At 39.5% G+C, this 14839-nt stretch overlaps 2 protein-coding genes across 7 annotated transcripts; one reads left to right on the top strand and one right to left on the bottom strand.

Annotated features, from left to right (window-relative positions):
* Positions 1 to 448: 448 nt before the first annotated feature.
* LOC110504962 (PDZ domain-containing protein 11) lies at positions 449 to 4908 on the top strand. Of its 4 annotated transcripts, none has more exons than XM_021583875.3 (7): positions 449 to 492; positions 2675 to 2778; positions 2889 to 3029; positions 3190 to 3288; positions 3590 to 3650; positions 3791 to 3859; positions 3934 to 4908. In XM_021583875.3, exons 2-6 carry the CDS (start codon positions 2686 to 2688, stop codon positions 3823 to 3825), a joined length of 429 nt encoding a protein of 142 aa, XP_021439550.1. In that variant the 5' UTR covers positions 449 to 492; positions 2675 to 2685; the 3' UTR covers positions 3826 to 3859; positions 3934 to 4908. The 4 variants fall into 4 exon arrangements, with proteins under 4 accessions (XP_021439550.1, XP_021439551.1, XP_021439548.1 ...); XM_021583876.3 differs by having other exon boundaries at positions 449 to 770; XM_021583873.3 differs by having other exon boundaries at positions 3791 to 4908.
* A 1203-nt stretch (positions 4909 to 6111) lies between these two features.
* On the bottom strand, positions 6112 to 14628 carry LOC110504959 (START domain-containing protein 10). 3 transcript variants are annotated; one of them, XM_090219633.1, is made up of 7 exons: positions 14297 to 14628; positions 13533 to 13730; positions 12045 to 12192; positions 11436 to 11539; positions 8810 to 8927; positions 8610 to 8662; positions 6112 to 7430 (listed from the first exon to the last, which is right to left on the bottom strand). In XM_090219633.1, the coding sequence occupies exons 2-7, from the start codon at positions 13719 to 13721 to the stop codon at positions 7215 to 7217; spliced, it is 828 nt and encodes a 275-aa protein (XP_090075759.1). In that variant the 5' UTR covers positions 13722 to 13730; positions 14297 to 14628; the 3' UTR covers positions 6112 to 7214. The 3 variants fall into 3 exon arrangements, with proteins under 3 accessions (XP_090075759.1, XP_090075758.1, XP_090075760.1); XM_090219632.1 differs by lacking the exon at positions 14297 to 14628 and having other exon boundaries at positions 13533 to 13977; XM_090219634.1 differs by lacking the exons at positions 13533 to 13730; positions 14297 to 14628 and adding an exon at positions 12298 to 12373.
* Positions 14629 to 14839: the final 211 nt, after the last annotated feature.

Raw genomic sequence — 14839 nt, 5'->3', positions numbered from 1 at the left:
ATACTTTTATGGTGCGTATTGCTTTTTTGTTTTTACATTTACTGATCATTTCAAAATAATATTTCAATTCTATCTTAAATAATGTGAAAAGGGGTTTGTTCTCTGCCCACTTCATTTTAAGGACAAAGAATCTTCCATGAAAGATAAACAAATTAAAAATTGAAGTTAAATCAGGGTCCATATCATTTGGTTCAAAATAAAACATAATATAGAGTCTTTCAAATTAATATTAATAGAAGATTTTATTTTCAAAGAAACAACTAACTCACACCAAAATCTTCTGACATAAGAGCAGCCCCAAAATAAATGGTCAAGAGTCTCTGGGTCACAGTCACAAAATACACATTTGTGTATTTGTATGCGACTTTGGAAGGTGATTCTAAAGAAACAATTCCATCCTTGATGGACAATAAAGTTTTATTATTTTCTATGCAGTTATCCATCACTCGTCAGCAGGGCGTGGCTTGAAGGGGAAGTTGTATTTTTTGCCTGGTAAGATTGTTTGTTGCTATTTGTAGCTAGCTAACAGTAGATTACATTAATAAAATAACGGTGTTTATATTTTGGATTCATTGTAACATTTAAAGTAATCTGTAGTTTACTTGCTACACTTGCGTTATTTTGTAAGAATGACGATGGTGCAGCTCGTAATCACCGCCTAAGCTAGCTAGCTAACTGGTGATAGCTAGCGAACAACAAATGTCAGGACACGCTTCCCAGCTGGCACGCGAGGAATATTGATTTTGTTCTTGATATTTTCGACAACAAGGGTAATATTCTCACATATTAACAATTTATAACATTGAAAGAGTTTCCAATACCTTTCAGAGTTTATTTCTGTGATCAAAGCCGTTCCCAGTGGTCTAACTACACTAATGAAAACTCATCTTAGTTTTGGGAATGATCACAAAGTTTATCCAGAACTCAGATTGGAAGGCGTGGGCTTACTTGAGAGATCTTGTTGTAATAAATATATACGACAAATTCTTCATTCACAAAACCAACTTACACCGAGAGGAACGTTTTTCTGGAACATGCTTATTCCTGACATTGTCTGGAAAAATGCATGGTTAAAGGCCTTAAAAATATTGTATACCAAACAAAGTTAAGGAAGTGCACTTCAACATTTTACGTAAGATATATCCATGTAATTCTATGATATCCAAATTTGTGGCTATTGATTATATCAGCGTTTTCTGTGAAAAGGGTGAGAATCTATCTCACTTGTTCTTTGAATGTAAATTTGTGTCAGAATTTTGGGAAAACCTTGCAAAATACTTATTTACCATTATGAACACTGCCTATGTTTTTGACATGAAATATATATGTTACTATTGCAATGATAACAAGACCAAATGATTTTTTTAAATGTATTCTTGTTGCCAAATACTTAATACACACAAAAAAATTCTATACCAAAATTACACATTTTTCTGATTGGTTAATGTTTTAATAAAATAGTTGAATTCAGAGTGAATAACAACAAGAATAACATCTTCCTGAATCATTATAATAAGATTTTTTCAGAGTGATTACAATTGCACTCAAATTTATTTTTTGTTTATTTTATTGATATTTTTTGTATGTTTGTATTTTCTTGTTAATACCTGTGTTTTGTTTTGTTAGAAATGTTTGATGTAGCAATGTAAGTTGATTTTTGTGTTATGAATAAAAAAATATGTCAGGACAGGTTGCGAACATGAAAAGCAGGCACTAATGGCTGAGCCAGTAACGTTTATGAAATTTGATTCGAGTCCCTGTTCAATAAGTTATTGTCTCGCTTATACTGTTATTGCAGTAGCAAACCTCCTGTGATTATTTATTGCCTTATTTTATTTAGCCAAATTGCCTGTACATCTAATTTTGCCAGCGCAAAATAAGGTCTCTGAATTCCTCTCGCCTGTCCATGACAAAATTAACCCCTCCCTTTTAGAAAAAAAGTTGCACCCCAGCAAAATCGTGAATCGCTAATTAAGCATTGACGCAAAACAACGAAGTGCACTTGACCGGTAGAATTGTTCCTCATTGAAATCGCTAAGAGCCAATTTATGCTTGATCCGAAATGTGGGCCTCTGGAGGTACGCAGAGGCCAAATTTATCTCCGTATCGCATCGCCATGCTCTTCTCAAATGTTTTAACAGTGCAGCGACGCATTGTAACAATGCCAAATTGAGCACTGCATCTCAGTGCAAGAGGCATCACTGCAGTCCCTGGTTCGAATCCAGGTTGCATCACATCCGGCTGTGATTGGGAGTCCCATATGGTGCGGCGTACAATTGGCCCAGCATCGTCAGGGTTTGGCCAGGGTAGGCCGTCATTGTAAATAAGAATTGTTCTTAACTGACATGCCTAGTTAAATAAAGGTAAAAAATATATATATAATTAAATTGATGGACAGTAGATGAAGGCGGGAGGTCCTGTATAAACACACTCACTTTCTTGACAACATCTTTCACAACAGCTCTGCGCTGCTCCGCAAAGCGCAAGACGTATGAATGCCCTGACTTCTGCATAGGTCATATCACCGTAAATGCTGCACGGCCAATGCAGACATTCGGATTGACCATGCAGCGCCATTTAGTGTCCCACAGCCTCCAAACAGACATAACATATTGTTTTGGAGAGACTATTGCATGCTGTAATGATCATTGCCTATGCTTTTTTTAACCAATAGGTTTTGAAACCATGGACCAAAAGATCCCGTATGATGACTACCAACTCCCAGTTGTCTTTTTGCCTTCCTACGAGAGTCCCCCAGCATGGATAGCCCCGCAGGAGGTATGAGTCTGACAAGACATCCATACCCTGTCATAACACTGGCAACATTCAGTCTAGGGCGCCGCCACCACAGATCTTCAACGATGTTCCCTCTGTGTCTGTCTGTGTAGCGTATCCACCATCCTGACTACAACAATGAGCTGACCCAGTTCCTGCCACGCACCATTGTGTTGAAGAAACCTCCGGGGGCACAGTTAGGCTTCAACATCCGTGGGGGCAAGGCCTCTCAGCTGGGCATCTTCATCTCCAAGGTAGGTGTGTGTGTGTGTGTGTGTGTGTGTGTGTGAGAGAGGATGAGGCTGGTGCTACTGCCCAATTAGGGCTGATCTAGCTAGCCCTCACTTCTAAGGCTCCGAAATGTTGGCATCTCTGTTTTCTCCTATCTCCTTCATCTCTCTGTGTGTATGATAGGTGGTCCCAGATTCGGACGCCCACAGAGCAGAGCTCCAGGAGGGAGATCAGGTGCTGTCTGTCAATGAAGTGGACTTCCAGGACATAGAGCACTCGAGGGTCAGTGATGCACTGTAGAATGTACACACCAGTGGAGGCTGGTGGGAAGGACTATGGCTGGAATGGAATCAATGTAATAGTACCAAACACATGGAAACAATGTGTTTGACTCTGCTCCATTGATACCGCTCACCCTCCTATAGCTCCTCCCACCAGCCTCCTCTGGTACACACCACACTATACCTCTTGATAAATCTCATTACTTAATTTTGTACTGCAGCACTAACTTATGTTTAGAAAAATATTCACACTTTGCGAGCATACATTTGTCACTCATAGAAAACGTTTCTTCTCCTCTCAGGCTGTTGAGATTCTGAAGACTGCCAGAGAGATTCTGATGAGGGTGCGCTTCTTTCCCTACAGTAAGTGTTGCCATCACCTGCTTCGCCATCTAATATTTTAGGTGCCTAAATTGTATCTGACGCCATTATTGCCTCAGTTTCTCCTCTCCAACCTGTGAAGTTTTAATAACGGTTGTTATATAACTTCCTGTTTCCCATAGACTACCAGAGACAGAAGGAAAGGACTGTGCACTAGGTGGCAGACGAGTTCCCCGGGAGAGAGTGTGTGAGTGAGTGTCCGTCTTGTAGGAGTTGATGCCCTTGGTGGATAGACCTGCACTTCACTAGTGTCCTCCTCCCACAGACTACAGCCCCTGTCCTCCGTTTCAACCTAAGGATGAACGACCGCATGACAAACTGGATCCATTCACATTTACACCCCAGGACCACGTAAAGACATTGCATTCCCCCTCCGCATACTAAACGATGCACACTGCTTCAGATGCTGAAAGGATGTTGTTATATCAGGTGTTCACTCACTTACACAGTGAGTCATGCCCTGAAGACACGACATAGAGTAATGTATATTATTTACATACCATAATGCTCCAGGTCCCTAAAAGATAGGGTCCTGAAAAGGGGACGTTTCTGTTTTTTATAGACATACATACGCTTCGGAAAGTATTCAGACCCCTTGACTTTTTCCACATTTTACGTTAGCCTTATTCTAAAATTACATTGTTTTAAAAAAATTGTTGCCTTTATATTTTTGTTCAGTGTATTTATATACATTTATACACAGTTTAATGATATTCCAAAAAATATTATAATGGACCGAGGACCTGATAATGCCTTGATACTATAAAAGATGAAGTTCATTTAATATGAAATGTTTCCATTATCTAAGATAACATTTTTCCAGGCTAGCTATTACACAAAAAAACTGCAGAACTATTATTAACAAATTATATTTGACATAACATGTCGACTATTAAGGTGCCAACATCCTTCATTCAAACATGGCGACACCATAATCTCATAAATTAATACTTGCCTTGTATGAAGCTCAATACATTAAACAAAATCACATTGTTTCATGTGCCGTAGTTTAGGATCCATCACTTATAAAATGTCAGCACGGAATGAGTTCCAACTCTGTTTTTACATGTCAAAATAGATTAGATGGTGTAAATAAATCACTCGTCCATTAATGACCCTAAAGATGGAGTCAGGATAGTAGAACCTGTTTTCACTGTGTCAACTCTATCTTCTGTCCTGTGACCCACTTCACAGATCATGCTCTTGTAAAACACTAAATAAAACACGTCGAAACTCTCAAGCCTTGCTATAACTTTATTTGATCTTCTGTGACGTAGATATCCGTCACTGGCCGCGGGCAGCATTTGGTTCTTTAACGCACACACACATTCATCACTCCTCCCTGCTCCGTTATAAGATAACAATATGGGTCGACACACAAGTTAACTTAACTTCTGTCTTAGTGCATACATTTCACACTTGTCAGTGTTCATTTTTAATATAAGTAATATGTATTATACTTATCTATGTTGTGGATGAGCGCGTTTGTTTGTTCTGTTCCTTTATCTCTGTAGCTTCCGGGTATGCTGGATAAGGACCCGAGCAAAGGGAATTGGGCTGACTTTGTAGCGCCTGTCCCAAATGGCTCATTAATGTAATGAGCATATTAAAAGACACTGTCAGTAGTGATGTAATTTTGTAAATGTTATGTGGTGATAATGTTTAAAAAACATGTTGCAATGTATATACTTTAGTATGTTTAGTTAATGGAAAATGTAGGTTTGACTAGGTAATTGCTTAATTAATTAGGGTTAATTGTTCTGAGGGGAGGGGCTAGCCCTACAAAAGGAGCCTCTCTTTCAGTTCACGGGAAGGCCATTTTGGATTGAGCTGTGGATGGGGCAGCATTGTTTTTAGCTGTCCCATAAGGTATACATTTGATGGCAGTACTGTTGTTTTTTGTTCCGGAATCACTTTGTAAATAAACACCCTGAAGAACAGAAGAACATTTGCGGCTCCGCCATCTTTTTATTTTGATAGAGGTTGAGTTTTCCAGTATAGCCTTCTGGCCTATTCTACGTGACAGTGACACATTTGGTTTCCTCTTTCAATGAAATAATCATTACATGGTTACAGAAGCTTAATCAGGTCATGTAGGTTAAATCAGGTTGGGGCGGCAGGTAGGTTAGAGCGTTGGGCCAGTAACCGGAAGGTTGCTAGATCGAATCCCCGAGCTGACAAAGTTTAAAAAAAAGTCATGTAGGCTAAGTCAGGTCATGTAGGTTAAATCAGGTCATGTAGGTTAAATCAGGTCATGCGCCACATGCAACTACAATATGTTCCCTGAAACACAAACACCCTCCCTTCCTGAGAAAAACAGGTCTCCCTGTATTGCTCCAGTGACACCACAGTAGATTAACTTGTTGTTCCACTTTGAGTTTCTGTTGGGGGGGGTTGACAGACTGTCACAGCAAAACACTGTAATTACACACACATACACGTGAACCTTATCTGAGGTTTATTTAAAAAAATTTAAAACTTTACAATCATTTGTCTTCAAAGTCAAGTTCAAGAGCTGTATGCAAGGCTAACTTCAGAATCCTTGCTTGCTCTGTCATGACATTACTTATCAGTAACTTTATGAAAATAAATACACTTTAAAAGGGGTAAGATCTATGATGGTGATTCTTCAGGTAAACAAAAGAAATCATACAATTCACTGTGTACATTTGTTAAAATACTATGTGTGATATTTTGCTAAAACTATTTCCATTTAATTAAGTCACCATTGGTTCCTATATGCAGTGCCTACAGTAAGTCCAAAGCACGCATACCAAGCATATATACCAAGGGTATATAACCAGCAATGGAATGAATTCCACTGTCTCCCTCCCAGATTGCACAAACTTTCAATAAATACCAATTTGGGAACCTACAGAATAACAAGGCACTTTCTGTGTAGTCATACTCATGGTTTCCAGTCATAAAGACAATAGTGAAATACAATGTAGCTCAAAAAACAAGTATTCCATCAAATAAAAAAACATCATACACAAATACATCTTTTCACTTGAATTTATACTCAGGAAATCAAAACAGCCAATCCTGGCTTTTCTTTAACTTGGTTCTGAATTATTCCAAACCTCATATCAAATTGTATAAAAAACTATCAAGCATGGCTGCTAATATAAAATACCTGATGCTGTCGTTTCTAAAAGTAGCTGTACGTAACAATCAACAACCAAGTTCATCTAGCACCTCTGCCAGTGCATTGTCTGGAGTCGGCACAGTTCGTTGGCAAAAACTGGCTGCATTATCAGTTCAGGTGGAGGGGAAGAACCAGAATTCCCACTCGTTGGTATGTTGTTCAGCTCCATAAGGCCAAACAGATGTAAACAGTTTATTCTCTCGTCCTCCATATAGGCATAAATAGTGGTTTATAAGGCAAAAACTGGATAAGTACAAAATAAATTGGGGGTGGATCTTAAAACTTTAAAGATTGGGATCATGTGCCATGGAGAGGTTGAGGACTTGAGTCTTTAGGTCTGCATGAGCTTGTCCATCCATCCTCTCTTGTCTAGGCTTCATCCCCTCTGACAGACGTGCTCAGCTGCTGTCCTCTGCTTTGTTACTCTCCTGAATGTCCAGCTGAGAGCTCTCATCTACATTCTCCAGAGAGTCTGCCCGCTGGATGGTCAGCTCGGCCGGGTCCATCATGGGCAGGGTGCTTTGCTCTGGGTACAACCAGGGCTTCTGATCTGGAGAGTTCTGCTCTTTCCACTCTGGGTAACTCTGGCCCGCCTTGTGCACACACTTCAGGACCTGCAGGGAGAGAGGAGTGCGTCAGAGAACGAGAGCTGAGCCTCAGCCTAGTTTTTCCCCTTCACCTCGTTTTTTTTACAGTTCTGCCCTGAGTCATATGCATGTACAGTCCTTCAGAATGTATTCACACCTCCCAAAGCCTTCACCTTTTCCACTTGTTGTGTTACAGCCTGAATTTAAAATGGATTCAATTGAGATTTTGTGTCACTGGCCTACAGACAAAATACCCCATAATGTTAAAGTTGAATTATGTTTTTAGAAATGTTTACAAATTAATTCAAAGTGAAAAGCTGAAATATCTTGAGTCAATACGTATTTAATGGAGGATGGATCAACAGCATTGTAGTTACTCCACAATACGAATATAATTGACAGAGTGAAAAGAAGGAAACCTGTACAGAATACAAAAACCCCAAAACATGAATCCTGTTTGCAATAAGGCACTAAAGTAAAACTGCTAAAAAAACGTGGCAAAGAAATTAACTTCATGTCCTGAATACAAAGCGTTATGTGTGGCAAATCCAACAACATATCAACTGAGTACCACTCTTAAAAAATGTCAATTTAATCCATTTTCAAATTAGGCTCTAACACATCAAAATGTGTGGAAAAAGCCAAGGGGTGTGAATAGTTTCTGAAGGCACTGTACATAATGTAATGATATTACAAAGAGCGTAAGTGGGGTGCAATTTAAGATGAGCTAGCTGTTAATCATTCATCATCAGGTTTCCATTCAATCACAGTTATGAGCCACACACACAGTCTTGGTTTCGCACACAAAGACACACCTTGCCCTGAATAGTTTCATGCTGCACATGCTATGAAACCAGAAGAACAAGTTCTACAGGGCTGCTGAGAGTCATTTTCTCTTCCTGAGAGACTTTAAATGTCAAACAAAATAAAACAGAGCTGGACTGGACCTTCCAGTGGGTTTTTTATGGTTACCATGGTAATTTAAGGGACTTGAAACCCACTCTCAATATTCTTAAGATGGCAAGCTTTTACTACCTAGTTCAGGACAAGAATTACCATGGTAACATGCACAAACACACAGAGGTATTGGCTGATTGCTGCTTTGGAACCAAATTAAAAACCAGTTATAACTCTGTCGTCAAACACAAAAAAGCTACAGAATTTAGCAGAAGGAAGATTAGTGACAATGGCTGATATTATTCGTACCCTGGGAGCCAGAACCTGAGATGCTTTGTTCACCACCCACTTTGGAAGAGAACCTGAAATACAGAATAAACCACATAATCAATAATCACAGCAACTCTTGGTACCTGTAGTGTAACATACCCTGTATCAAATATCTTTCAGTAAAGAAAAGACAACTGAAGCAGAGGATCTGAAGAAGGTCAGTGGACGGTGGCTCTCACCTTTGGGGTCAGCCTGTGAGAGGTAGGTAAAGGAGCAGCTATTGGGTCCTGTGGCCTTCACCAGGTAGCCAGTCAGGAGGGAGATGGCTCTCACAAGGTCCTTTTTGGGAGGATATTTCTGTGACGGAAGAAATAAGAACCAAATCAGCTGAGATTTTGGGCGTATGTAGAACGATGGAACATTCGGTACCTATTAGTAACTGAATGTTACGTTGCAATAAAAACATCATTTCTTCATCCCCATTAGAACCACCTCATCTTGTTAAATATACACGAGGTGGTTCTGTTATATGACTCATCTACAGTAACTTTCAAAATAATTCAGACCCTTTGGATTATTTCACATTTTATTGTGTTACAAATTATGATTACAATTAATTTAATTATATATTTTTTTGGCAACAATCTACACAAAATACTCTGTAATGTCAAAGTGGAAGAACAATTTATATATTTTTGTTAAGATTCATAAAATGTATTAAATAAAACAGTCTTTGCATAGGTATTCAGCTCCTGAGTCCATACATGTTGGCAATAATTACAGCTGTAAGTCTTCTTGGGTAAGTGCACACCTGGATTGTGCAATATTTGCCCATTAATGTTTTCAAAATTCTTCAAGCTCTGTCAAGATGTTGGGGATCATTGCAAGACAAGAATGTTAATGTCTTGCCATAGTATTTCAATTAGATTTAACCCTATCAGTCCCGAGACCCCAGCAAAAATCAGCTTTTCATTTTTTCTGACTTTCATTTATCTACATGTCCAGCCCTTATATTTAGCTTCACAATGAAGTGGTTTACCATGTTCTTTTCAGGACATCCAGGGCTACAAGTACAACACAAAACTATTTGACTTTCAAAAGTTGCATTCAAAAATTGGATAAAAATGAATTTATATGAATGTTGTAGGTACAGAAATTGTTTGCTCAGTGGGAAATGAATATCCAAATAGTCAATGACAACTGTGTTGAGTTTGTGACAGCAACTATGTGAGCTTATTACAGTATTATAGACACTATGTCCTGGGATTTCCTATGACCTATGTAGATGAACCCCTTAGCTTCTAACGACTTGTGTAGCTTGTGAGGGACATAGAGCAAAACTTGCGTGTTCGTTAGTCTCAGCTTTTCAGAAATACTGTAGCTTGAATACTTTGTAGCTCAAACCATTCTCACTCTACAGATATTTTTGTAAAAAAGACCCAGCCCCGTGCCCCTTCGAGATCCGCCCTTGTCTCACACAGAATAATGGTTGGTACCACCATTTTTAAAAGGGGTTAGAAGTCCTAAATCACACCGGTGGGACTCATCGGGTTGTGTCAAAACTGTAGCTTGGCCACTCAGGAACATTCACAACAACATTCACATTCATTCTTCTTTGTAAGCAACTCCAGTGTAGATATGGCCTTGTGTTTTGGGTTATTGTCCTGCTGAATGGTGAATTCATCTCCCAGTGTCCTGTGGAAAGCAGACTGAGCCAGGTTGCCTGTGCTTAGCCCTATCCCGTTTCTTTTTATTCTGGTAGCCCCCCAGTCTTTGCCGATTTACAGCATACCCATACCATGATGCAGTCACCACCAAGCTTGAAAATAAGGAGGCAGTTACTCAGTGATGTGTTGTGTTGGATTTACCCTAAACATAAGGCTTTGCATTTAGGCCAAAAAGTGTATTCCTTTGTCGTGTTTTTGTTGTTGTTGCAGTATTACTTTAGTGCCGTGTTCCATACAAGATGCATGTTTTGGAATATTTAGTATATTTGTACTCTTCTTTTCACTCTGTCATTTAGGTCATTATTGTGGAGTCCCTACAATGCTGTTGATCCATCCTCAGTTTCCTCCCATCACAGCCATTGAACTCTGTAGCTGTTTTAAAATCCCCAATGGCCTCATGGTAACATCCCTGAGCAGTTTCATTCCTGTACTGCAGCTCAGTTCAGAAGGACGACTGTATCTTTGTTGTGTCTGGGTGGTTTAATACATCATCCACAGCATAATTATTAACATGACCATGCTTTAAGAGATATTCAATGTCTGATTTGTTATTGTTACCCATCTACCAATCACCGCTCTTCTTAATGATGCTTTCGAAAAGCTCCCTGGTCTTTGTACTTAAATCTATGCTCGAAATTCAATACTTGACTGAGGGACCTTACATATGTTGTATGTATGGTGGCAGAGGCATGCTTAATCATTTAAAAATCATGTCAACCCCTATTATTGCATACAGAGTGAGTCCATGTAACTCATGTGATTTGTTAAGCCATATTTGACTCCTGAACTAATTTAGGCTTGCCTAAACAAAGAGTCTGAATACTTATGCAATGACTATATTCTAGTCTAGTTTCTAGTTTTTTCAAATGTTTCTTCAACTTTGACATTAAAATATTTTATGTATATTGTCGACAACAACAAAAAAGACAATTAAATCCATTTGAATCCCACTTTGTAACAATAAAATGTGAAGAAATCCAAAGGGTCTGAATACTTTTGCAAGGGCCTGTAGGAGGACAATAACTGCCATTGAACTATAGGAACGGTAGAGTGGAGACAGACTGCTGTCTATACTGGGTGGTTGCTAAGAGCCAGAGAGTCTACAGACCAAGGAGGTGAAGGTGCATGGCATACGTACCAGGTGTTTGACTGAGTAGTTAACGATCACATACTCGTCGTCCGTCACCTGCCACGAACGCAGCGTCACCACATCTCTGTTCCTCAGTGGTTTCGGACACAGCCCTGAAAACCAAAAGGGACAGCAACAAAATGAAAAACTACTTGAGGAGAGCTTCCTACAAACACCCTCTTGTCATGGTAACCAAAGATTCCGAAGACCTTCAATGGCAGCAACTGCACTCTCGTGTAGACTACAAATACACTCTAAAAACCAGCTCCCTTATGCCTTATCTGAACTCCTGAGGGCAGAATAAGAAGTACACCACAACTGCTGATGGAACCAATGCAATATAGTGCAATGGAAGTTAGTGAGAGAGGAGGCAATGGGAACAGAGACGCAGTGGAGGGGCACCATGGAGAAATGGGTTCCTCAAAGCAATGGGACAGTGGAAGGAATGTAAATAAAATACTTTACACCAGATTTACTGCACATTTTCACCTGTGGTCATCTTTGAACCACAAACGTTTAGTAAATTTGACCCGTCGGGTTTTTGCACTGTAAAGAAAGAGACAATGACAGAGGAATGTGGAATAGCACTTCTAACTCAAGCAAATAAGAGGCACGCACATGAGTAGTAGCCCACATCAGCGTTAGGGGAGAGACGGGCAATGTCAAAGCTCTCCAACATGGTGGGGTCCCACTTTTTGCGATACAGGCCATCATGAAGGACGTCGTACATGGTGGCGGCTGACACATCTTTTATGGTCATTCTGCACTGAAATACAAACAGCAAAAGAGAGCATTGAAGTAAATTGATTATTGAAGTAACACAATAAATTAATTCCATCTCAAGATCAGGTATTATCTGTTGAGTACTCACTACAATAAAATACGACACCAGATAAACCAATGGTCATGGAAAACTGGAAACCCCTAGGGGTTCTTATAACAATGCTGCCACACAAAAACAAAAGGGTTGTGGTGGAAATGTGGAACAGAAAACCTGTGTTACGCTGTCTCCAAGGGACATTGAAATGTCAAAAGACTACTTAGCGCAGGGCTCTTCAAACCTGTTTCTGGAGAGCTACCCTCCTGAAAGGTTTTCGCTCCAACCCCAGCAGTAACTAACCGTATTCAGCTCATCAACCGGCTAATTATTAGAATCAGGTGCGCTAGATTAGGGTTGGATCAAAAACCTACAAGACGGCAGCTCTCCAGGAACAGGGGTGGAGAGCCCCGATAGAGATACATTGGAAAAGGTCAGGCAAAGGACAGGAATGGGTAAAAATTAGTATTTTAATGCAATGTCTATTGCTCTATTCAGACTATGGGATTCATAATATAAAACAGGATATTCCCATATTTTGTTAATATAGTTGACTATATATAGTTGACTGGAATGAATTGCAAAAATCACTGAAGTTGGAGACTTATATCTCCCCACTAACTTTAAGCGTCAGCTGTCAGAGCAGCTTACAGATAGCTGCAGCTGTACACAGCCCATCTGTAAATTACCCATCCATCCAACCAACTACCAACCTCATCCCCATATTTGTTTTTCTGCTCTTTTGCACACCAGTATTTCGACTTGCACATCCTCATCTGCACATATATCACTCCAGTGTAAATTGCTAAATTGTAATTACTTCACCACTATTGGCCTATTTATTGCCTTACCTTTTGAACAAGTATACAGTACTTGGCCTATTTATTGCCTTACCTTTTGAACAAGTATACAGTACTTGGCCTATTTATTGCCTTACCTTTTGAACAAGTATACAGTACTTGGCCTATTTATTTGCACACACTGTAAACAGATGTTTCTATTGTGTTATTGACTGTACTTTGTTTATTCCATGTGTAACTCTGTGTTGCTGTTTGTGTCGCATTGCTTTGCTTTATCTTGGACAGGTCGCAGTTGTAAATGAGAACTTGTTCTCAACTGGCCTACCTGGTTAAATGAAGGTGGGGAAATATATATATATATATAGAGAACATATTTTGGTCAAACAACTCAACTGATCCATGACCATATACTGTTAAGTGTTAGTGCTAAAACATTAGGCTACACTACTGTGTATCAAATCGACAGATAAGTCAAGCCAGTGTCCTCACCTTTATCTTGTGAACTTTAGGGATGTTTTTGTTTCCTTGAGGGGATGATGCTACTGGGGCCACCTCGACCCAGACCTCCATTCCGTTCTTGTCATATTTACTGTACCAGTTGTCCGTTGACAAGGCTTGTCTTCTGAAGTCTGTGAAGACTGCCTCGTCTGGTATAATTCCCGAAAGAATTCGAGACATAATAACGTTCTGGATGAACGGGAAAAAGGGTAGCTACTTAATAAGCAGTAAAACAAGTGCGAAAGGCAATGCTAGTAAAGTCACTGAATTAATGTTGTGTATCCAGTCCGATCCTCCTGCCTCCAAAATGCTATTCTATTATGACAGTGAGATCAATCCGGATATACTCACTAATTATCATATCAAGTTGGACTGGATTTTTGTGCTGGATTCCTGACCCACCCAGCTTCCAGCCGAAAATAATGCAGAACAACTCTACACGTAACTGCTTCCGGAATTCACACAGGTAGCCTACTGGAATCTTTTCTTGTCTACACAGTGCACACATAGTTTTGGAATGAGAACAACTACTCCTAGTTTGTGTTAGCTCAACTTGGCTGACATTGGGAATGATGGTATCCCTAGATTTAATTCGTCTAGATTTCATTCGTACATAAAGTCCAGGGCCCAGTTTCCCAAAAGCATATTAAGGCTACGTCAACCGTTATAACCTTGGTAGGAGCATAGTTAAATCTCCGAGCTGTTTCCCAAAACCATCGTTACTAAAGTGATTATCGAAAACGCTCGTTATTTACCGACCACTCGTTGAACACCCAAGTATGTCGTTAGATGCTTTTTTGCCCTTCCGCGACACTTTATACAGACTTCCGCAAAACACAATCAAGACGTTTATCTGTCTTTTGTGCTGACAACTTCAGAAGGAATGTGACAACTACAAAGTTGCCAATTTCTTTGCATAACAAGCGAAGGATATAAAGACGCTTCAAATGAAAACCGAAATTACTGTATTAAAATATAAATAGGCCATAGTTTAGGCTACATAGACCTATATATTTCAATGATATTTAAATCAGACTCATGTCAATTCAATTGAGTTGTATTTAGCTATTTGTACACTGTCAAATTTTTGCCTCGATATATTATTCATGATGTGTAACGTGTGCAATGTGACAAATCTTGATTTTGGTAATTCATTATTGTTGGGTATTAGAATAAGCCACCTCAATAGTTGTAGCCATAGGTGATATCTCGGAATAATTATAACCTTCAGGTGAAATCGAAAACGGAGAACGCTGATCCTATCAGTCATAAATAGTTTATGCTTGGCCAATAAGTCA

This window comes from Oncorhynchus mykiss, chromosome 25 (assembly GCF_057628025.1).
Source record: "Oncorhynchus mykiss isolate SJ-2025 chromosome 25, ASM5762802v1, whole genome shotgun sequence".
Taxonomy (NCBI): Eukaryota; Metazoa; Chordata; class Actinopteri; order Salmoniformes; family Salmonidae; genus Oncorhynchus; species Oncorhynchus mykiss.
This window is presented reverse-complemented; position numbering and strand designations above follow the sequence as displayed.